General features: G+C 46.2%; 1 protein-coding gene across 2 annotated transcripts in view; it reads right to left on the bottom strand.

Moving 5' to 3' along the window:
* SPTBN1 (spectrin beta, non-erythrocytic 1) overlaps positions 1–22529 on the bottom strand; it is a 964524-nt gene that overhangs the window by 203740 nt on the left and 738255 nt on the right. For both annotated transcript variants that reach the window (XM_069608234.1, XM_069608235.1), the window contains 2 exons: positions 16015–16389; positions 3409–3653 (listed from right to left, as the gene is read on the bottom strand). In XM_069608234.1, coding sequence (XP_069464335.1) covers positions 3409–3653; positions 16015–16389 — 620 coding nt within the window. The remainder of the gene's footprint in view (positions 1–3408; positions 3654–16014; positions 16390–22529) is intronic.

Here is a 22529-nt window from a genome sequence, read left to right as displayed (position 1 = left end):
GCACTGTTTGTCGAAGGATGGGCGGATCAGGCAGGAGTAGTCGATGACAAGGCTCTATGTTGCCAGTGCAACGGTATGGTAATAGTTAATGGATCGAGCTGGGTAACAAATAGTATATGGATAGCTGTAGCAAGTTTACTTTGCAATAGTGCCTTGGGGCCGTTAGTGCAGTGTCGCGGGTGGCGATCAGATACTCTTGAGTGGTCGTTCGTTGTGCACTACAGGTCGGTGAATGCCACGGGCAATTACAGTATAGACTCTAAGTGAGCTAGTATGTTACCTTGGTGCTGGGCCAGGGGGACTGGCAAACGGCAGCCTCGGCAGAAACAGGCTGCAAACAGGCAACGGCCTTATTCTCATGGGCCTTGTACGAGATGGGCCGGCTGTGCCTGCCGGCAACCAATCCGGCTGAAGAAAGTGCAGGCAGCCAATGCGGAAGAGGGAGGGTGCTGTTGTGGGCCTGGCTAGGCATGGGAGGCCTCCAGATTTCGTCGGGCGGCCATCTTTAAGTAACTAGGTACCTCGTGTACCTTAATGGCGTGCACACCGATCCGGGGCATCAGGGTCAGCTGTGATGGGCATCCGCAGGGATATTCGTCCCACCGTATCAGCAATAAAATATGATAGCTTCTTGGGGCTGCGGGCGCAGATTCGGCGGCGAAATTCATGCAGGGATCAGCTGTGCTTCGGGTCAGCCACCAGCTGCTCCTGCAGTGGCGGAACCCGTCTGGGAGCTCCTGCTCCTAGGCGACTGGCTGTAAGAAGGATCACAGGCTGCAAACAGGCGACGGAGAGTTCACTCTCATCCAGGTCGTGCTGACCAGTGAGAGGGATGACACATTGTGTGTCGTCTGCAAAGTTAGAAAAAAGTATACCCTCTTGTGCGAGATGAGCGAAGAAAGGAGCCATGAAGATATTATAGATACAAGGTGATAGGCTGGCTCCTTGTGGAACTCCAAAGAGTACCTGAATAGCCGGTGCCTTCGCCTCATTGGCACACGCCCTACTAAATCTATTTGATAAGGAGAGCAGCCATTTGGTGGTGGCCTGGGAGCAATAAGCTACCGACATGAGCCTGTCCGCCAGGATGGAATGATCGACAAGGTCAAACGCCGCAGATTGGTCTAGAGACATTAGAAGTGAAATCTGCTAGCTATCCAATCTCTGTAGGAGTTGAGATTTAAGGTCCAGTAATGAGGTCTTGTTACCAAAGCCTTGTCTAAAACCCGATTGAAAGGGGTTGAAGATAGGTTGCAAATTAAGATGTTGAACGATTTGAGTATGTGTGACCGGTCCAGTATTTTCAACAGAAAGGTGGTGTTGGTTATCGGTCTGTAGTTGGTAGGGACAGTCCGATCCAGGTTAGGCTTTTTTTTTTTTTAAGAGTGGTGTGACCAATGCTTGCTTCATCTCATCTGGAACAACGCCATTGAGAATTGAAGAGTTGACAAATTTACATATGGCCTGTACCAGTGAAGTAGGGCAGGCTTTAATAATAGTGGAAGCACAGGGGTCTCCTGTGCAGTTGGTGGCTTTAAGTTTGGTAATAATGGATGCTAATTCCTCCTCTGAAATGGGAGTAAAGTCAAAAATGGGAATATCTGGATTCCTAATGAATGTATTGCCAACATTATGAGTACCATGAATATCGAAGGCACTCTTTTTAATAGCTGTGCCTTCCCGGATTCCGTCTAGTTTCTTTGACATGGCATTCTGGATATCCGAGCACCAATTATCATTTCTGATGATTGTGGAAGCTACAGGCTCTGGAACAGCCTCTTGTTCTTTAAGAATTTTAAACAATTCCCTGGAATTAGAGGATGCATGTGAAAATCTAGGATCCAGGTGCAATTTCTTGGCTTCCATAATGGCTATTTTGTAGGTGTTGATGCTTTTTTATAGTCAGATAATGCTGACTGAGATTGATTAGCTTTCCAAACGTAAAATAGCTTGAGGGAGGCAGCTTTAAAGGTTTGGAGTTCCGGGGAGAACCATGAATTAGTTATTTTAGTTTCTGCAGGTTTTTTTGTTTTGTTTTTGAGAGGCGCAAGGGAGTTAACCACCAGGTTCAGGGTGGATTTGATTTTCTTGGCTATAGCGCCTGTGTCATCCGTCTTCAGGATCGGCAGGGCCTGTGATGTCAGGGCTTCAATTCTTTCCCGAGTCAAGTATTTGGTATTGCGATATGAAGTCGCTTCGGAGTGAAGCAACTTGACTTTAGTGATGTAGGGTACTGTGGTCAAGAAGTGGACAAAAGCATAATCTGACAAAGGACAGGGTGCTACCATCACGTCGTGATATGGGTTATTAATGGCAGATACCCAATCCAGGGTATGACCCAGGTTGTGGGAAGGAGCTTGAACCATTTGTGTAAAGCCCAGACCTGTAAAGGGTTGAGTTAGTTCAGATGCAATGTGATCATCAGTATGTCCCAGCCAGTGATTGAAGTCGCCCAGCACTATAAAGTGGGTGTTAGGTTTCAATAATGGGAGGAGATGGCTGAAGAAATACTGAAACCCGCCTCTGGCTCTAGTGTGTCTGGCAGGGCAGGCAGTGAGGGAGGTGCCCAAAACTCCCTGTCCTTCGTCTCCTTGGTTATCTGAATACACCCAGTGGCGAGTGGCTGGCTGTCTTGCAGGACAGCCACCCTGCTGTGTGAGTGACAGCTAGGCTGTGCATGTCTGGGATCTGGGAATACTTTAATCTACAACAGTCCATTGCCTGCCAATGCTCATTAACCTTCTCAGTCGACTTAAATTTCAATTTACCAACACTAGACAACACCTAGAATATTAAATAACAGAAGTAACCCAGAATACAACCTAAGAAAATAAAAAGAGGAATTCAACCCACAAGGCTATCTGTGCTTAGACAGAAATTAGAAACTGGGACTGGAAACTAAACCGACCTCTTACATTTCATGTGCACATACGTTGTGGATAACTGAAAACTTTGTTAAGCGTCGATTTATAACATGGCTTGGCAGATTAATACCCAAGAGGAAAAAGGCTCTGTAAACAACTAAGTATATCTGAAGAACACAGGCATAACCTGACATGGGACTTGTCTTTAAGAACGAGTGCCCAAGCTCATATGGAACTTATCTGGTCAACTTCTAGAACGTATGCTGGGCTGAGGGTTTTGGGTCTTGAACTCAATCAAGCTTGCATGAAAGTCCCAGATTTACCCCAACAGCCACATGGCATGGGGATACATCAAAGTTGAGAAAATTGAAGAAATGGTAGCAGTTTGTTCACTGCGTCACCATAAAGTCCAAACAATGCAATATTGATTTTATATTACAAAATCCAGCAGAGGAAAGGATTTACATTGCACTAAAGACGCAGAAATCAACAACTGTTGTCGCATTCCAAGACCAAAGTGACCTTAATGTAGCAACTTCATTACCTTGGCTTTTCTTGGGCCTCTATTTGGCGAATAACGTCTTCCATCCAGAGCATAAGGTCACGCACCAAGCTGAAGAAACGGAATTTGTCCCCAGTGTCAACCAGTGTAGCTCTACGACCCTCGCAGGCATCCAGCAATGTCTTCCAGGCCTCGAGGACCTCATTCTCCCTCCTCTGAATGTCATCAGCCTTGTCCCCAGCATAGGCAGCCTGAAGGCGTGCAGCGTCCTCTTGCAGCTGCCTCACCTAGGGGGAAGACCAAAGAAACATCTATGAAAACTATTCCCGAGTTAGGGATCATAGCAGCTGTCTATACACATGGAAGTGTGCATTACTATACCCCATGAAATGCTAAATCTGCATCTAAGTCTTAACAAGGATTAAGCCTTTCCGTACACTACATCTTCTAACAGGCAAATGAAAATAATGGCTACATCTTACAACATGCTTAATCTGGGCTGTGTGTAACGGCACTCAAGACCCTTTTATGGTTTGCTACATAGTACATTTAGAATAGCATATACATATGGATTGATACTTTCTATCTGTGTTGTCTTAATAGGATTACGTCATTTTGAATCAGATGAGTGGTCCTCACAAAACGGTTTACCAAGTACTGACAGTTTTCCCACATGACAAACTAATCTTATCGCTGTATTCCAGGGTGAACACACACAACAGGGATCCATTAATAGATACACACATTTGGAAAGAACCATCATACTGATTAATTGGTAGCACTGCTAAATGTTCAAGCCTGGCCAAGTTGTACTTGCACGAGTCAAGATAATGCTTGTAGAAAGTATGTCAAGACCGGGTTGAAGCTCTGCCTAGCACTACAAAAGGAACAGTCCTTTAGTATACCACTTTAGTGGCATTGTCGCCACCAAAATGTGAATAAATGCTTTCTAAACCAAGCACTTTGTGTTCACAATCCTAGACAAACTGTTTCAAAGCACTACTTACATCAAGCTTGTGAATTCAAATTCAATCCATGGATATATTCATTTATTGGCATTCTTTTATAGGCGTTTTAGAACATGCAACATTGAAAACAAGCTGCATTAAAGCATAGAGAGGGGGAATAGAGGGAGAGAGAGAAACTGACACAGAGGGAAAGAAAGATAGAGGGTGCTAGATAGATGAAAGGCCACATTCCAAAACTAGAATGTAGGATGGAGAGAGTGCAGAGTAGGAAGACATCATGGCTGTTGGGTAAGATTTTCATAGAAATGATAAATCTTCCTGACTTGTGTCAACCCGGGAACTTTTAGCTTTACTGGTGGATTAGTTCTCCTTATACCTCTGAGTGGGAACCTTTTTCCACACCTACAGAATATTTAACTCTTTATGGGTGTCAATTTTTAGACTCTCCATAGTGTCTTTTTAAAGTTATCCTCTTTAACAACTTTTTGGCAATAAGGGCCTGTTGTTGCTGGGTTACCGTAGGGGCTCCCCTTTTAACTTTCTCTGGCTAACCTTGATAGAACTACAGTTCCAATGGGTAGAAAGGATCTTTGGCTCCCTTTTACATTTGATTTGGTGTAACCAGCACACCCCACCTTAAGTGGAGTGCTCAGGAGGGAACATGTTACTTACCTGTAACTGTTGTTCTCCAGCATGGGTCTGGCATGGATTCACATGCTCATGAATATTCCCTGTCATCAGGCTGGGAATCCTCGTTAAATAAAAAAATCAATTTCAGTTTCATTTCTGAACTATCTTTCTCCTAAAAGCCAATCACTGGTCTCTGGGACTTACTGCCCCCAGCCAATGACTGCCCTCTACCTAAGCCCCTCCTTTGGCAGCCATCTTCAGATTTGGTAGCACATAAAGTGAACTGATGAATTTCGCTTGAATGACAAACTCTACCCAATCAAAATGTGTGCTTCGGGGACGAAGAAGCGTGGAGTGGCTATTCTTGTTCGGAAGGGGACCCCATTGAAGGTTCATAGAACCCGGTTAGATGCAGAGGGGAGATATGTTCTGGTGGTGGCCACGCTATATGGGAAGAGGGTGACCCTGTTGTCGATATATGCACCTAATGTTAATCAGCACCAGTTTTTGTACCTCCATATCTGGAATGCTGAGTGAGCATGCTGAGAGAGACCTTATAATTGGAGGAGATGTTAATGCTGTGATTAATCCGTTGGAAGATAAATCTCTCCCCCCAACGCTAGCTGATAAGAACTTCGTGGCTCTAACCACTCTTCTCCGGGAACACTCATTGATAGAGGGATGGCGTTTTTTTCACCAGGGAGAACAGGATTATACTTTTTACTCTCCTGTGCATAGGGGGTTCTCTAGGTTAGACCTGTTCCTTCTCTCAGATACCCTTATCCCCCACACCAAAGAGGTAGAGATCCTCCCGAAAGCCCTATGTGACCATGCTCCGGTATTAGTCCCCATGTCTCCATTTAGCGACACCCCCGAACCCCCCCGAACTTGGCGGCTGAATTAACTCATGTTGTTGGACCCTCAGGCCCATTCCTGCATTGCTAACTGCATAGACCAATACTTTGCAGACAATGATACTGGGGAGCTGGAGTATGCGGTAGTGTGGGATGCAGCGGAGACTGTCATTAGAGGTCAGGTTATAACTCAAACAATTGAGCGGAGTAAAGTTTACACAGACCCAGGCCCAATTGGAATCTAGGCTTTGCGAGGCAGAAGAGGCGCATAGGAAAAAACACTCTAGACGCGCATTTAAGGAGGTTTGCATGACACAAAGCGCTTGAAGCCCACCATATGAGCCGAGCAGCCCTCGGCATAATGCGCACTAAACAATACTATTACTCTAAGGGGAACAAGGCGAATCGTCTGTTAGCGGGTAAACTCAGGCAGCAGGCAAAGCGCAACCACATAGATTCTCTAAAAGAAACAGATGGAAGGCAAATTTTCACCGAGTCTGGGAAGCTTCGGGTTGTGTGTTCCTCCGACCATATATCGGATCCACAGATAGCCAGAGACTTTATCCAGAGGGCTGTTCTCCCACAGAAATCCCCTGAGTTCCGTGAACGTCAGGAGGCTCCGATAACTACGGAGGAGACAGAGCAATCCGCTCCCTCCCGCTGGGTAAGGGCCCCGGGGCCAGATGGCTTCACCAACAAGTTTTATAGGACTTTCTGGGAGGAATTGACCCCCTATTTAACAAAACTATTTAACTCGGTATGGAAGGCGGGAGTGGCCACAACATCTATGGCGGAATCAGCTACGACATTGGTGCTGAAACCTGGGAAGGATCCTACAGATTGTGCCTCTTACAGGCCAATTGCATTAATAAATACAGACGCTAAATTGTTGGGGAAAATAATAGCGAGCCGCTTATGTCCTATTCTTCCGTCTCTGATAAATAATGATCAGACAGGATTTATACACAATCGGTCCACCTACGATAATGTGCGCCGTGCTATTAATCTAATTGCCCTCGCCCCGAAGATCCCAGGCAATTTGTCCCTACTGTCCCTGGATGCCCACAGAGCATTTGATAGTATGTCTTGGGGGTACCTGGAAATAGTACTAGAGGGGTTTGGATTTGGTCTGGCGTTTTCTAGATTAATACTCTCAAATTTTCAAATTCCCTCGACCAAGATCAAGGTCAATAAAAATTGGACTCCGCTAATTAGGTTAGGCAAAGGTACTAGACAGGGCTGTCCTTTCTCCCTGTTAATTTTTGCCCTAGCAATGGAGCCTTTTGCTCAGCACGTTAGACTGCAACAGGATATCCTGGGTTTTGAGGTGGAGGGACAACCCCATAAAATTGTGCTATACGCGGATGATTTGCTTTGTTTCCTGAGGGATGCCCCCGCACGCTTCCTCCTCTCTTAGACCTCCTAAACAAGTTTGCTGCGATATCTGGCTTCAAAGTAAACCCAGCTAAATCAGTGGGAATGCCCCTGTCTGAGGACCCCGGTAGACTAGATGAAATACCAACCATAACAAGCTTTCCCTGGTCTCCAACAGGGATTTCGTATTTAGGTGTAAAACTGACTCCAACATACGCGGGTCTTTACAGAGCGAACATTCCCCCTCTGTTTAAAGAGTTAAGGGAGTGGCTACAGCGGTGGGACTCCCAGGAAATGTCATGGTTAGGCCGTATTAATGCGGTCAAGATGACACTCCTCCCGAAGTTATTATATGCATTCCACTCTTTGCCAATTGCCATCCCTGAATTTGAACTCATAAACCTCCAAAAAGAGATATACCAGTTCATCTGGAAGAAGAGGAAACCCCGTATTTCTAGTAAACTCCTAACAAGGGGAAAGATGTTGGGGGGGTTGGGCCTTCCCTCGATACCACGCTATTATAGGGCTGCGCAAGTAGCTATAATGCTTTCTTGGGGCGATTCCCCGGATGCTCCTAAATGGTTAAGGATCGAGAAGGCAGCTGCCTCACTTCCTCTGGCTCACCTCCCATTTCTCCAGAAAGAGGTGCGTAATTATAGGGGTGGGATATTGGCAACCACCTTGTCCACTCTACAGAGTTGGGATAAAGCACGTTCGCAGAGGGGTATCCCACTGGGACCATTGTCCCCTATCGCTCAGAACCCGGCTTTCACCCACAACGTTCTGAATTTGGTGCCGAGATAAACCCTTGCGTCTGAGAGATTTATATGTTGACCAAGAACCCTTGACCTTCCAGGAATGCAAGGAAAGGTTTGATATCCCAGAGACGGAACGCTTCCGATACATACGGCTACGCCACTGGCTTACTAATAGGGACATCCGCAGGGCAGCTGGAAGGGTCCCTCTGGGGATTGAACTCACAATTCTTGGGAGCGAGAATTGACCCTGGAAATTCCAGATGAATCTTTGCAGCGGGTCTGGCATCAAACTCAGACCAGTTCTCGTTGTGCTCTCGTAAAAGAAAATGCCCTCAAAATTTGTTTCAGGTGGTTACCCCCCCAGCAGACTCCAATCCATTAATCCAGAGTACCCGGACACATGTTGGCATGGGTGCGGTGAGCGAGGGGATATGGCTCACATGTGGTGGCATTGCCCGATTATCCAGTCATATTGGCTGGAGGTGTGGTCTAGAATTAAGGAAATCACGAGATCCCTGCTCCCCATGGACCCGAGGATACTCCTGCTGGGGGATGTCCCAGAAGATGGGTCCTTCCCCCATGTCAGGGCATAAGGCAATCTTGATCTCACATTTACTAGTGGTGGCCCGCATCACCAGAGCCCGATTCTGGAAAACAATAGAGGGCCCGCAGATAGCCTACTGGTGGACAAAAACGTGGGAATTGTTAGGCTTGGAAAAGCTTACGGCCGTGGTGGAGGGAAAGCTCTCGAAATTCCGGAAAACCTGGCGCCCTTTTCTGGACTTTGTTTCTGATAAAGAACATATGTTCTTCCAACCACAACTTCTGAAGCACTTCATGAATTCCTAAATCGATTGTTGATTTGTTAGCCCCGCACTTATGCACTTTTGATAGAGGATGCGCATCAATGGAAGTCATGTCTATAAACTCTTGATATGTAATATTGCTTAATGTATTCATGTTCATGATCGGTTAAAGGGGAGGTAACTGACCCAATGAATTTAACTTTGTAAACCCCCCTTTTTTATTTATTTGTTTTCTTTTCCCTTCTATCTCATTACCCCCGATTAATCAACTGAAGACATATGTTGTACTATATAATTTGTACTTAACAGTGTTATTTAACGCCAAATATGTGAAACACTGAGGAATTGTTAGGGGCAAGAGGGTTCTGATTTGGACATAATGAAATTAATTGTTGGTATAATTGTTTGTAATGCCTTTCATGTTGAAAATCAATAAAAATATCTAAACAAAAAAAAGATTGTATGCAGTACTCTTTGGGTGCACTACAACAACCCTGACCTCCTGGCAATAGGAACCCAACCTTTGGTATAAATCTGTACTACACAGGTTGGTAGCATGTTGACCAGCCAGGCTTATCTCAAGAGGGGTCAATATGAGCTGTAGGGGAGTTACACAGAGATTCACAGTGACAAGTATTCAAATAAACTCTTACACTCAAGGTTTCTTGCATAAACAATTATATATCAGACAGTTATAAACACTTCTTCAGAAGGGAGCAATAGAATAGCAACACACAAATCTACTTCAATACTGTACACTCTGAGTTTCTGAATCAGACAAGACCCTTTTGGAATAGCCCACAGACACAACCTACACCCACTGGTGACTTCAGTAACAAGGGTGCTGGGGACATTAGTATCTTACTGTTGGCATTCAGAATACTCTTAAAAAGTTGGTAAAAGGCAAAGGTTATTAGAACACAAGAAATTACAAATATCCATAGCAAGGGCAATTACTTTTAGAGTTCACTAGAGAGATCATTCAATAGGCTAAGCCAAAGTCAATGGGCAAAAGTCTTGGATAGGATAAAGCGCTTCTGGTAAATAATGGAAAAGTCTTAGCACAAGTTCTTAGGAGTCTTTGAAGAAAAGAAGAATAAATTGTAAGGCCACAAGCTGATTAAGCTTGTGAGTTGCAGAAGTTACACGCACTTCCACAGCAAGAGGTAAGTTCTCTTAGACTTGTTTTACAGTACCTTAGTGAAGAAGAAAACATGCAGCTGAAGACTTCTGTTCCTGGGCAGCTCTGCAGATCTCACTGCTCCTGGGCCTCATTCGTAGGGACAAGAGGGAGGACGTCGAGGGACTCCTGCACTGCACTGGCACGGTCAAAGCTGGCAACCAGCAAACTTTACTTTCAGTGGCTGTTTCGCGGTTCAGCTCCTTGCAGTACAGCAAATAGCAATAAGCACGGTTCCTGGCTGTCAAGGTGGACTTTCCTCACATTTGAGGTTACACACTCATCAGAGGGGGGTCAGACTTGGTCGGCCCTGCTTCGTGGGAGTCCAGAGGATCTTCCAAAGGCTTTAGGCCAGCTTACAAGCAATGCACACAATCTGGTGTCCCTCTCCCTGGCTCTACGGTTTCCTGCAGCAACTCTGAGGAAATTCAACTAGCTCCGAGATGGGTGTCCAGGTGGTGTACTTGGGAGTCGATTGGTCCCACCCACTCAAAGGGAGAAGTTGTCGTTGCAGGGCTTCTCTGTCGATGCAAACTTAAACTTGGCAAGAAGTCACTGCAGCAGGGCTTCACTGGGCAAACCAACGGTCCAGGAGTTGCAGCAGGCGTCCTCTTCAAGCTCTTCTTCGCTTCCTTTGTTCAGTGGTCGACTCTGCCTTCCAAGCCAAAAGGACTCACCTTTTATTCAGTTCTCTCCCATTCATTCCAGCCTAGTTGTCACTCACCCAGCAGGGTGGCTGTCCCTGCCAGACTGTCAGCTAGCCAATCACCACAGAGTGCATTTGGGTCTCCTAGGAGATTAAAGCACAGGGAGTTTCGGGCACCTCCCTCACTTGCTGCCTACCCAAGACACTCTGGAGCCAGAGGCGGGTTTCACTCCTGAAGCCTGCCAAAGGTGAATCAACAAAGAGACCAAACCTGGATTGGCGTGCAGAGAAAAACGTAAGAAGGACCTTTCCACAAAGAAATGGTGAAAAAAGATGATCGGGGACCATTTTAACAAAGGAGGCTCAACGCCATTTTGAAAAACATGGTTCCCGCAATTTAACGTTACCGGAGTTGCGAACAGTTCGCAGTCGGGGTAAATCATGGTAGTTCATTCCAAAACCACTGCCACCAGCCATTCTGAGAGGAAAGGGTAGCATATAAATGCTACATGAGTGTTAGGCAGAATTATATGCAGTACCCTTTGGGAACACCACACACAATTAAGACTACAAGTGACAGTACAAATTCACCTTTGGTACAAGCCTGTACTATACAGTTAAAGTGGTAGCGATGGCTGAGCAGCCAGACTTATCTCAAGAGTAAGTGAGCAGTATCAAATAGTTACACAAAGGACAGCAATTACTAGGATTCAGGCAAACACTGATTCAAGGTGTTCAAGTAAAAGAATATACATGTATTTCACTCTTCAGTTGTATAACATTACACCATTATAAGCAGTTGAAAAATCACACTTTTAATACACTACACCACTTCACTCAAATTCCAGACAAGTTAAGCTCACAAAATGAAGTGGGAGCAAAATGGCACTCCAGCAATTTAAAAGAGAGGGAAATACAAAGTTAATAGCAATTGAACCACACCAACAGGTAAGTTACTCGGGCAATAGAGCAAGAGGAACTGCAGTGATAGGATCAGGTAGAAAAGGCTAAGGTCCAAAGTCAATAAGACAAAAGTCTTTTGCTCAAGATCACATGGCTCAGGGTAGTTTGTGGTAAAGTTTGTGCCACGGATTTCGAACGAGGTTGGGTGGTAGAAAAGTTAGTTCAAAGAGAAGAGAAGGACAAGCCCTCGGATTGGAGAAAGATTTCACACACTTTCCCTGCCGCTGAACGAAACGAGCAACCGGGTTTGCACAGTACCTTAAAACAGAGAGGAAGCTGTAGCTGAGGCGGACGTTCCTGGTAGTTCCTGCAGGCTCACGGTTCCTGAAGCGACTGTTGGACTGACAAGAAGTAGGAAGACTGGAGTTTCCTGCACTACCCAGGGAACAAACCAGCAGCAGAGCAAAGCAACAAATAAAAGGTGCGCTCCTTAAAACCCAAGCAGGGTCCGACCTTCCTGGCTATCCGGCCCACTGTAGCTCTGTACAGCGAATTCGACCAGAGAAGGGGTCCTGGCTTGCAGTTTGGGTGAACTGGTTTGTCCCACCAGCTCAAGGGAAGAAGTTTCCTGGAGGATCTTCTCTGTCGGCGGATTCTGACGATTCAGACCTGCAGCAGGGCTTCACCGGGCAGTTCAGTCGTTGTAGGGTTCCTCTTCCAACAGCTCCTCATTGGTTCTTTCGTTCTAGTGGCGACTCTGCCTTTCCAGTCCCAGAGACCTGCTTTTTATGCAGTTTTCCCCCATTCATACAGCCTGGCTGTCAATAACACAGCAGGGTGGCTCTCCTGGTAAGGACAGTCACCCAGCCAATCAAACAGGAGTGCGACTTGGGTTACCAAGGGAAACCATGGCAGGGGTCCTAAGACCCCTCCCTCACATCCTGCCTACCCAGACTTTCAGGTGCCTTAAGGAGGGCTTCTGTGCAGAAGCCCGCGAAAAGACGGCGAACAAAGGAATCAACCCCGGTTTGGCGCGCAGAGAAGAACACAAGAAATACTTTAGCAAAAAGAAATGGCGAATAAACCCAGCCAGAGTCAAAATAAAATGTAATTGGTCAAGCAGGTTTATGTTTGAGGCTAATATGATGGCCTAAAACAATACCATGGTTATATAAGATAACCACGGCAGAGTAGTTACCACTGCCGCCAGCCATGTCTTGATGTAAAGGGAGCAAAACAGTGCTCCAAGAGACACAGACAAAAAGGGATAGGAATTAACCTATTCCAATACTCCATGTAAGATGGGTGTACTGGGTCTGTAGTTTAAAGAGACTACATAAAGTTAATAGCAACTTTACATGTTTCTGGGAGACAGAAGTCAGCCCTAGAAAAATGGAGTCAGAGGGAAGTCTAAAAGACAACCCTGTGTCATTGCACTGAAGGTGCTGTGTACCGCACACAAAAATGGTGCTCTTGGAGCAGGTGAGGCTCCAGAGCCCAAGATCACACAAATGGTAAAAACACACACAGCAAAACACATGTAAGAGTGGGAAAAAGGCTCACACTCTCACCAGGTGAAAAACATAAATCCTAGAAATCCAGCAAAGCTGCTGAGGGACTCATTAGGTAAGGGAAATTAGCCATTTATGAGAATTCTCCCTAACAATGAGTAACTAGACACAGTGGATACTAAGTAACTCCTCCAGCACGCTATTGTAAGATAGCGTGTGCTGGGTCTAGAATTTTACAGGACTAAGTGAAGTCAATTTCACTTCACTGCTCTGGGAAACAGTAGTTGATCCCAGAGAAGGCATTTAAACCCTGGGAAATCTGGAAGACTTTCCTGTCGCACTGCACTGAAGGTGCTTTGTGACAACTGTAAAAGATGATGCCTATGGAGTTGGTTAGACTCCACAACCAAAAAGAAACAGTGTATAAAATCACATTAAAATACACGGGATAGTGGGAAAAAAGGGTCTCACTCTTTCCAGCTTAAAACAATCAAGTCCTCCAAATCCAGCAAAGTTGCTGGGGATCTGTAAGGTGGAGGGAATTAACACATTTTTGAGAATTCTCCCTAAAATTCTTACACACAAGGTTTCTTGATTAAACAATTATTAATTTAACAGTTAGAGTAAGCCTTCTTCAGAAGAGGGGCAATATAGTAGTAACACACAGATACACTCCAAAATCCACACTCTTAATATTTCTAAATCAGTAAGTACCCTTTTGGGATGGCACACAGATACTTCCTAAACGCTCAGGTGACTTTAGTAACTAGGACACTGTGGACATTAATATACCACTGTTTGCATTTAGAATCAGACTTGAGAGTTTGGCAAAGAAAAAGGTTATTAGAACAGAACAAGAGATTACACAAACATTCTGAAGCAGTTAAGTACTTTTGGTAACCCCCAATGCAAAGTTAGTTAACCCCCACCTGGAAGGAGGGCGAAGCACAATGTCAGAGGGAGGAACAGTCATTCAGGAAACCAGGCTAGGCCAAAGTCAATTGGGCAAAAGTCTAGGTGAGCTGAAGCACTTCTTGCAGGTAATTAAAAGTCTTGCACAATGTTTTAGAAGTCTTTGTAGAAAAGAAGAATTCAAAGCAGCGCCACAAGCTGTTTAGACTTGTGAAGTAAAGAAGCCATCAGCAACTCTACAGAGCAACCACAACAGGCCTTATCAACAGAGAACAAGTGCAGTTAAACAATAAGAGGTAAGTTCTCTTAGACTGTACAGTACCTTTAGGTTGAAGAAAAAGTGCAGCAGATGACTTCAGTTCCTGTGCAGCTGTGCCGATCCTGGTGTTCCTGGGCCTCAGTTGTGGGGACAAGAGGGAGGACGTCTGGGGACTCCTGCACTGCAATGGGACGGTCACCTACCGAAACCGCCAATCTTCAAACAAGTGGCACTTCAGTGTTTAGGTGGCTTAGGCTCGGTCAGTCCTGCTTCCTGGGAGTCCGGAGGATCTTCCTGGAGCTCCTGGCCAGTTTAAATACAACGCACACAATCTGGTGTTCCTCTCCCTGGCTATTCGGCTCCAGCAGAAACTGCAGTGGAATTTCAACCAGCTCCGAGAGGATGTCCAGGTGGCTTACTTTGTAGTTGATTTGTCCCACCAACTCAAAAGGGAAAAGTCGTCCTTGCAGGGGCTTCTCCGTCGATACGAATTTGGAGTTTCAGCATAGCAGCAGGGCTTCACCGGGCAAACCAGTGGCCCAGGAGTTGCAGCAGGCGTAGTTGCAGCAGGCGTCCTCTTCAAGTTCTTTTTCAGATTCCTTCTTCCAGTGGTTGACTCTGCCTTCCAAGCCAAAAAGTCTCACCTTTTATGCAGGTTTCTCCCGTTCATTCCAGCTCAGCTGTCAGTCACCCGTCAGGATGGCTGTCCTTGCCGGACAGCCAGCCAGCCAATCACCTAAGAGTGTATTCCTGTCTCCTAGGAGACTAAGCACAGGGCGCTTCAGGCACCTCCCTTGCTTCCTGCCCCTGCCAGACACCCTGGAGCCAGAGGCGGGCTTCACTCGTGAATCCCGCAAAAGACAAAACAAACAAAGGGACCAAACCTGGTTTGGAGCGCAGAGTAAATCTCAAGAAGGACTTTTCCACAAAGAAATGGTGAACAAAGAAGACGAGGGCCATTTTTTACAAAAATGGCACCGTTGGGTGCTTTACTGCAGCTGCGAACACAGCCAGCGGTAAATGCACACCACGGTAGTTAAACGTAAACCACTGCCACCAGCCATTCATCGAGGAAAGGGTAACATAAAAATGTTACATGAGAAGTTAGACATAGGGGATACCAAGTAACCCCTCCAGCATCCTATTGTAAGATAGTGTGTGCTGGGTCTAGAAAGTTACAATTGTAAGTAAAGTCAATTTCACTTTACTGCTCTTGGAAACAGTTAATCCAAGAGAAGGTATTTAAACCTTTGGGAAATCTGGAATACTTCCCTGCGTCACTGCACTGAAGGTGCTGTGTGACAATGTAAAAGATGATGCCTATGTATTGCCTATCAGACTCCACAACCAAAAGAAAAAGTGTAAAAATCATACCAAAAATACATGAGAGTGGGAAAAAGAGTATGACTCTCCAGGTTAAAAATTAAAGTACTCAAAATCTAGTTAAGTTGCTGGGGGTCTCTAAGGTAGAGAGGAATTAGCACATTTCTGAGAAGTCTCCCTAACATATACACACTTGCCAATGTAAGAGTGCGCAACTCAGCCTTGCTCACCATAAAGAAGCCCCCTGAATGTTGGATGGAGGATTTTGAAAGTAAAATGTGCCTTCCTAACTCTGTATGGTTGGCCTAGCACAGTTTTGGCTCATTGTAAAAGCATTTCAGCATAGTTATATGGATGCAACTAAAAACAAGTGAGTTAATAAACTGATAATGGTTGGCACAACTTTTACCTGGTTGATGGTGCTAGCTGGTAGATTTCCAATTACTTCCAAATAGCATTCACACTGAAAGCTAAGAAATCTCTCAGGTACACTACCTGTACAATATCTGTTTGTGTACACTCACCTGTGTGCCTAAAGCTTGGATATCATGCTCAAACGTTGTGTGCATTCTCTGTAGCGTTTCCACTGTGTTTTGATCTCTACCAAGCTCTTCTGGAAGCTTCTTGTGTTTGTCCTGAATGCGTCCAAAGATCTCCTTTGCATCATGGTAAAACTTGTGAAGTTCATAAGAGGCAGCAAGTATTTGTGTTCTTGTATCAATTAGCTCAAGGAGGTCTGCCCAAGCCTCATTTAGTCCGTCCTTCCATTCAGCGATTGTGGCTGCATCGGAATGTCCAGAGTTGATGAGTTCATCTGCCATGTGGTTGACTGTGTCCACCCGCTCCTGACCAATGTTTCCGGTGTCACGGGCAAATTCACGGAATCTTTCCTGCAACATCTGAAAAGAAAGAAATACTATTTCAAAAGATCAAGTAATTTTTAGTGCAAGACCAGGACATTCAACTATTTTTTTTACTTTCAAAATAAAAAATGTCATCTTAAGTGGGCATCTTAAGTATGGAGGATATAAATTCCATACTTCCATGAGGTCTGAGGTACACATACCGATCAAGCAAGAGGAGTGTTACATGCTTGAAGCAAGAGACCCTTAGAAGAACCCAAGCTACTATATTCATTCTGCACTATTTGGCTATCTTCGTATCTATGTATGGAATTTGTGAAGTGAAAACAGATGCAAAGAAAATCCAGTTCCACCAGGATGGTCTTTAAACACAGAAATCTAGTCCTGAGTAATGCAGCTATTTCAATAAGCATTTTCAGATTCTCCTCACAGAGGACAGAAGTTGAGCATCGGGGTCACACTTATCCATCAGCCTTGTGCAATTCAACCATTTGCATTTCTGAACTTGCCTGTTTTTTCAGACTTGTTTTCTTTGCTTCCTATTCCTATCTGTTTTGGAGTTCATTAACCAAAGTGCTCTTGACTCTAAATATGCCATATCAACCTACATTTCAGTACTGAATCCACCACTTTCAGAAACGGACGACTGTCAAACCCATGGGAAATGTACCTTAACGTCATCTCCATCTGCCATGAGTGCAGAGAACTGATTCATGGAAGTGGAGACCGATCTGGTAGAATGCATAGGCTGGCAGTACATGGGGGGAAAACATTGCTACAATCTAAAGGGAGAAATGAAACAATAGGTCTGCCTCTGACATGACCCACAATCTATCTATGGTTGGATGATATAACTTAGCTCGGAGTTCTGTTTTTAGGGTTACTTTTGTCAACTTGACTATTCTCCTAAACATTGTACTGGCTGGTTGGTTTCTAGGACCTTTGGTTGTCAGAGACTGACACAGAGGCGTCCCTGCAACTGCAACTAATGTTTGGTGTGCTGACATTAGTAGGCCATAAGGTTACCCGGGTAGGGGTGCTCTCGGAGCACATCATTTTGTCGCCAGGTGACTTTGCATACCAAGAATGTGTTTTGGGGACTAGGAGGACTGCAGCTATATAATTCACATTTGGCACCACCACTCTGAAGCCTTTTTACCGCATTGGTAACCTGAACAGCAACAAAGTGACTACCAATGCATTTTTATTTTAAAGCCATACACCCTGGATATTTTCGTTCTGGTTTTTCTTTGTTTGGGCCACGAGGAGTGGCAAAAATGGCTGTTCTGCCAATGTAGGCCTTTTGCAGACCTCACAAAGCCAATTCTTTTTGAATACAATATAGTTTAGACTGGATGATGGTCCTCTTGAGACCCCAATCCATATCTGTGTGTGCGCCTTTTAAGGAAGGTTTTCCTTTTTGCTGCCTTTTAACCTCCCTTTATGAATCCCAGTTATCTGCTGTATTTTGTGGTCTTTGAATTTTGAGTAAATGAGGTTATTTTTAAAACTTGCTTAACACTACAACTTTTATTATTCTGGGTAGCTATGGAAATGCCTCTCAATCCCTATGGCTGCCAGGTACACCTTTGAAGCCCCTTTTTGTGCCATTGTGTTTGGTACAGGTTGGTGGAAGTGTTTGATTTGTTAAATAGTGACACTACTGTGCATCATCTTTTTTACCGCAGGGTAGCCTCCTCCGTCTGACAGCAGCCAACATGGCTACTTCGTTGCTGTGAATCCCTGCTACCCAAATCACTGTTTGGCGGTCATCTTTTTCACGCCTATTGCAGGTATTAATCATATTTTGTTATGGTCTTTTGAAAGCTCTGGCCAGAAAACAAAGGTAGTCTGAATGAAATTGAAATGGCTTAGGCTGGTTAGAAGTCTGCCAGACACCCTTATCCACATACATAGCAGCAGAATATCACAAATGGTGTTTGACTGGCTGTCCAGGAATGGGCTACAACATGCAAGGGGTTGCAAGGGGGTCATCTTCGACTCTACTCTCTCCTTCTCTTCTCACATCTCGGACATGTCCAAAAAGTCTCTTCCAGCTGCACCTCCTCAGAGGTATTCTACATTTTCTCACCTTCCCCCAGAGGCTCACTGTCTCCAGAGCCCTGGTTCTCTCCAGACTGGACTACTGCAACACTCTCTTTCTCAATCTTCCTACTTCTGCTCTCTGACCTCTTCAACTTGTCCAGAACAGAACTGCAAGGCTTATCCTTGGCCTCAAACCCAGGGACCGTATCTCACCGGCGCTGAAATCACTTCAATGGCTCCCTGTGGCTGCTAGGATCAAGTTCAAGTCCCTATGCATAGTCCACAAAGCTTGCTGGGGACGTGGCCCTTACTATCTACAACATTCTCTTCCCAAATACTCTCCTTCCAGAGCCCTCTGCTCTGCCTCCTCCAATTCTCTGCGGGTGAACAGTTTCTTCAAAAAGAGATTAGGGGTAGATCCTTATCCTCTGCTGGTGCATCCCTATGGAACAGCCTACCTACCTCGCTCTGTCTTGAGCCAGACCTCTGCAAATTCCGGAAACTCCTCAAGACCTACCTCTTCTCTTCCTCTTTCCCTCGCCCTCTACTCCTCTTTCTCCTCGCTGCTTTCCCTCCTTCCTTTGCTGCCCCAACCTGCATAGCTAGCTGACTGGTTGTCTGGTGCACCTCCAGAGCCCCACAGGTCCCAGGCTCCCCCGCCAGTCCTGCACTTGCCTCCGGGCCTCTGCTCGGCACTACTGAATTATGCCCATGAGAGCAACAACGACTCTGCACTTAACCCAGGCCCCTGGTGGACTGGGCACACTTATCCACCGCCCTCCCCCTCTCCGCCCCTCCCTTTTCTCCTTTTTGTTAAGCACGTACTAGTAGATATGCATCTGGCCTAGTATGGTAGCTAATGTTAGATCATTCAGAATCTTCAAGGCCTAAGAAGGACAACTGTATCTCCTTGTTCCCTTCCCACCTTGAAGTGCTTTGAAGCACTTCACTTGTGTTTAAGCACTTTACAAATAAACAATTACAACGTTCTTCTATAGGGACGGTGTCTCCTGAATGCAGCAATCTCTGATCTCGTCTCTGGTGGAACAACCCCTGCTTGAGTCTCATCTATGCGGTACTTCTGATTCCACAACCGAGTGGCTGCTTTGTCTTCAGTTCGGAGACCAGCAATTATTAGTTATGACCCTACCTGCAACCTTGACAATTGTGTTTGTCACATTGAAACCTTTAGGGAGACTCTCTAAGTAATACAAACAATTACTTCTGAACTAATGTAGATCATGGACCTGAACACACATTAGAATTTTCATTCTGTGCCTGACATTTTTAAGTCTGTGATATACATTTGACACTATTTTCATTCCATTTTAAAGTGTGACCAAGTGCTTACTATTGTATCAACACTTGCAACATTGTTATGTTGGTTTAAATGGTGATATGTGCCCTCTTTGGACATCTTTACTGTTTGTATATATATAGGTGGTGTTTTAATTACCTTATGAATATACAACTTTGCTGCACAAACGATTTGATAGCAGGAGAGCTGGAGAGTCGTTTACTTGGTGAGTCTGCTTGTGTGATCTGAAGCTTACACTAGCACCTTTTACTCCTAAGAGTGAAGCCAGACTATTAGTTTGCATGTACAAGTGAGCATTTGGATTAACTTGTTGGAAAGCATAACACATAAATTAATAGTTACTCAATGTAGTGACTATCGTACTCTTAGTCCATAGTCCCCTTTCCTCCATACTGTATGGGCGTCCCTCGCTAGGGACGGGAGACGGAACCCTTTTCACCAAATAAACCTTTTTCCCCCTTTAAATTTAGAGGCGTGCGGGGGTGCGACCCTGGGAGCATGCGCTCGCTTGACTCCGCCCACTGCCGCCACTCCTCAGTCCCCATTGACGCGTCGACAATATTCAACATTGCCTAATGACACCAGTATTATTAGGGGGGAGGATGGTGGGACATATGGAGGAAAGGGGACTATGGACTAAGAGTAGGTTAGTCACTACGGTAACTTTTAATTACTCTTACGTCCCATCCCCTTACCTCCATACTGTATGGGCGATTACAACTGAATGTAGTCCCCGGTGAAGAGGAGACCTTACGTAAGAAAACAAATTCAATAGAACCGCCTGCCCGAACGCTGCATCTGACTTAGAGGAAGCGTCCAAACAGTAGTGCTTGCATAAAGACATAGGGGCGGTCCAGGTAGCCGTCCTGCTGATGACCTAACACGGCACATGTCGTTGGAACGCAATGGCCGTGGCCTTGGCTCTGAACAAACGGCATGCAATCTAGCTGGCACTGGCCTGCGTTTCCCCTCGTGGGCCTCCTTGATGGCCGCGACCATCCACCTTGCTATAGAGGTCTGATAACCAGGCCTTGACCCACCGAATGTGACAAACAGGACGTCCGACTTGCGGAAGTCCTTGGACCTGTCCAGGTAGTATTTCAGAGCGCGTCTGACATCCAGACAGTGCAAGACCCTATGAGGCTCATCCTTGGGGTCGGTGAAGGAAGGTAGTGTAGGGGTCTGATGCCATCAGAGCCTGGATCTCACTGACTCTGCGAGCAGAGGGGAGGACCACGAGCAGAGCTGTCTTTAGGGTGACCAGCCTAATGTCCGCAGACGCCATTGGCTCGAATGGTTTGTGTGCCAAGGTGCCCAACACTACATTGAGGTCCCATGCAGGGTGTGGTTTCTTTATCGACGGGTAGAGCCAGTGACGGCCCGGCAGATGTCGCTTGACCACCGGGTTGGAGCAGGAGCAGAGGCCCTCCTCCGAATTCCTGTAAACCCCTATGGCTGCTAGATAAGTGTGGCATGTGTCCACCTGTACGCCGCAGTGGCCGAGGTATGCCGAGAAGGAGAGCACGTCGTCCAAATTCATTTAAGGGGGGAGGGGGGTCGATCTCCTTAGAGTCGGCCCAGTGACAGAATCTAGACCATTTACTCTTATATTGGATCCTAGTAGCCTTGCTTCTAGCGCCCTGGATGATTTCTAGGTTATGCTGCAATAGGCTCAAGTGTTTCAGCATAAATTGCTCAGGAACCCCACTCTGAGGGCAAGTTTGTGGGGAGCGGGGTGGAATACCCTGCCTCCCTGCTGTACCAGGAGAGGAGCTGGGCCCATCGGTAGGTGAATGGGTGGCCTGTCTCGCCGGCCACCATGGAGCTATCAGAATGATGATGCTGAGGTGACAAGATTCATTTATCTTGCAGATCACCCTGTGGACCAGGGGTGTGGGAGGGAAGGCGTAGGCAGTCATGTAGTTCCACCGTATCTGGAATGCTTTGGCCAGTGAGCAGGAGCCTGAGCCCTGCCAGGAGGTGAACTGCTGTTGTCCCGGGAGGCAAACAGATCCACTTGGGGATGCTCCCACCTGAGGAAGATGTCCTTCAGTACCAGGTCGTTCAATTGCCACTCGTAATGGTCTGCCCCCAGTCTGCTGAGCCTGTCCGCCTCCAGGTTGGAGTCCCCAAGGGGTGGACGGACGTGAGGTAGATGTTGTTCTCCAGTGCCCATTCCCACATGCTGATGGCTAGGTTGCACAGTGGAGGGGAAATGGTAACCCCCCTGCTTGTTGACATAGTACATGCTGGTGGAGTTGTCCGTCTGGATAAGAACTGTCTTGCCCTCTATGAGATGGCGAAAGGCCTTGAGAGCCAGCCATATGGCCTTCAATTCTAGCCAATTGATGTAGGACTCTTGCTGCTTCCAAGTCTGAACACCCCATGGATGCTGTGGCTGTCCAGTGTGGCTCCCCAGACCTCTAGGGAGGAGTTCGTAATAACGGTGACCTGAGGGGCTGGCTGTCAGAAGGGTTTGCACTGCCGCAGGTTGCAGTCTGAGGACCAGCACTTGCGGTCCGAGTGGAGAGAGGGAGGAATGACGACTGGCTCCGCTTAGGAGCACTTCTGATTGCATGAGGCTGCGAAGTGCAGCAGTAACTACCTCATCTCGAATCTTGTGTGCGTCACGGCCAACAGGACCGCTGCCATTATACCAAACAGCTATCGGTACCACCAGGCCGAGGTCACTGCCCTGGTGAGGAAGTCAGAAGTGGCTCTCTTGATGGCCGCGATCTTGTCCTCCGAGGGAAATACTTTCTCTGAGCTTGTGTCCCAGATGAAGCCCAGTAAGGTCGGGGTCTGGGTCTGC

The sequence above is a fragment of the Ambystoma mexicanum genome, chromosome 4q, assembly GCF_040938575.1.
Source record: "Ambystoma mexicanum isolate Mex_15411 chromosome 4q, UKY_AmexF1_1, whole genome shotgun sequence".
Lineage (NCBI taxonomy): Eukaryota > Metazoa > Chordata > Amphibia > Caudata > Ambystomatidae > Ambystoma > Ambystoma mexicanum.
Note: the sequence above shows the minus strand (reverse complement) of the source record. Positions and strands in the feature narration are given on the sequence as shown.